Source organism: Nilaparvata lugens, chromosome 9, assembly GCF_014356525.2.
Source record: "Nilaparvata lugens isolate BPH chromosome 9, ASM1435652v1, whole genome shotgun sequence".
NCBI classification, from domain to species: Eukaryota; Metazoa; Arthropoda; class Insecta; order Hemiptera; family Delphacidae; genus Nilaparvata; species Nilaparvata lugens.
In genome coordinates, this window is record NC_052512.1 from 35,102,652 (window position 1) to 35,103,377 (window position 726).

The 726-nt window shown below is 34.8% G+C and overlaps 1 protein-coding gene across 1 annotated transcript in view; it reads right to left on the reverse strand.

Moving 5' to 3' along the window:
* Positions 1-278: 278 nt before the first annotated feature.
* The window catches only part of LOC111054167 (glycine-rich cell wall structural protein-like), an 11,186-nt gene continuing 10,738 nt past the window's right edge, over positions 279-726 (reverse strand). Inside the window, exon 4 of the mRNA XM_039435800.1 lies at positions 279-477. Coding sequence (XP_039291734.1) covers positions 380-477 — 98 coding nt within the window. The 3' untranslated portion in view covers positions 279-379. The remainder of the gene's footprint in view (positions 478-726) is intronic.

A 726-nucleotide genomic window follows, 5' to 3' on the forward strand; every position in this document is an offset into this window, starting at 1 on the left:
AGTGACTTTAGTGTGATTTTCATTCCTGTTTTCCAATTTAATATATTCTGACAGAGAAAATGACTGGAGAGCTTTTCTTCTATTTCTATCTCAATTGACAATAAACAACAATATTTGTTTGTGCTAAAAAATTCAAGTTCCCTTTTTTCTTTGATTGTCTACTCACGACATGTTTCGGCCATGATGCTATTATCAAGAGTATACTCTTTTCAAGGATACTTGGATTTCTATTTTTATTTCTATTCAAGAGTGGTTCTAACGAAAAAATACGATATTTGTTAGTGTATGATATTATGTTTTATTTTCCCTCATGCATATACAGTAAATCCAAGAAGAATTCTAATATAATGGATAAGTAATCTGGTAATATTGATGTTGATTAATATATATCAAACTCATCAGCAGTGTTTTGATAAGTATCAGATCCAGAGTCGGCATCATTGAAACAATCATTAAATAGTTTCATATCGTCGTTAGATCCTCCTCCTGCCTGTCCACCAGATGCCTTACTTGCTGCATCAGCGTAGGCGACCGCAGCACCAATACCTATGATGCCAACTGCGCCAAAAGCTAGTGCTCTACCCATTCCTAAAATCAAAATTTCAAACTTGTTACAGAAACATTCATTCACAATGTATTGGCATTCCGGCAGTTGCGCTGTTGTAAAAAGTACAACAGTGTCAGTTTTTTTGCTGCACAAAACTATTGAATGGGGTGGAGTCAGTG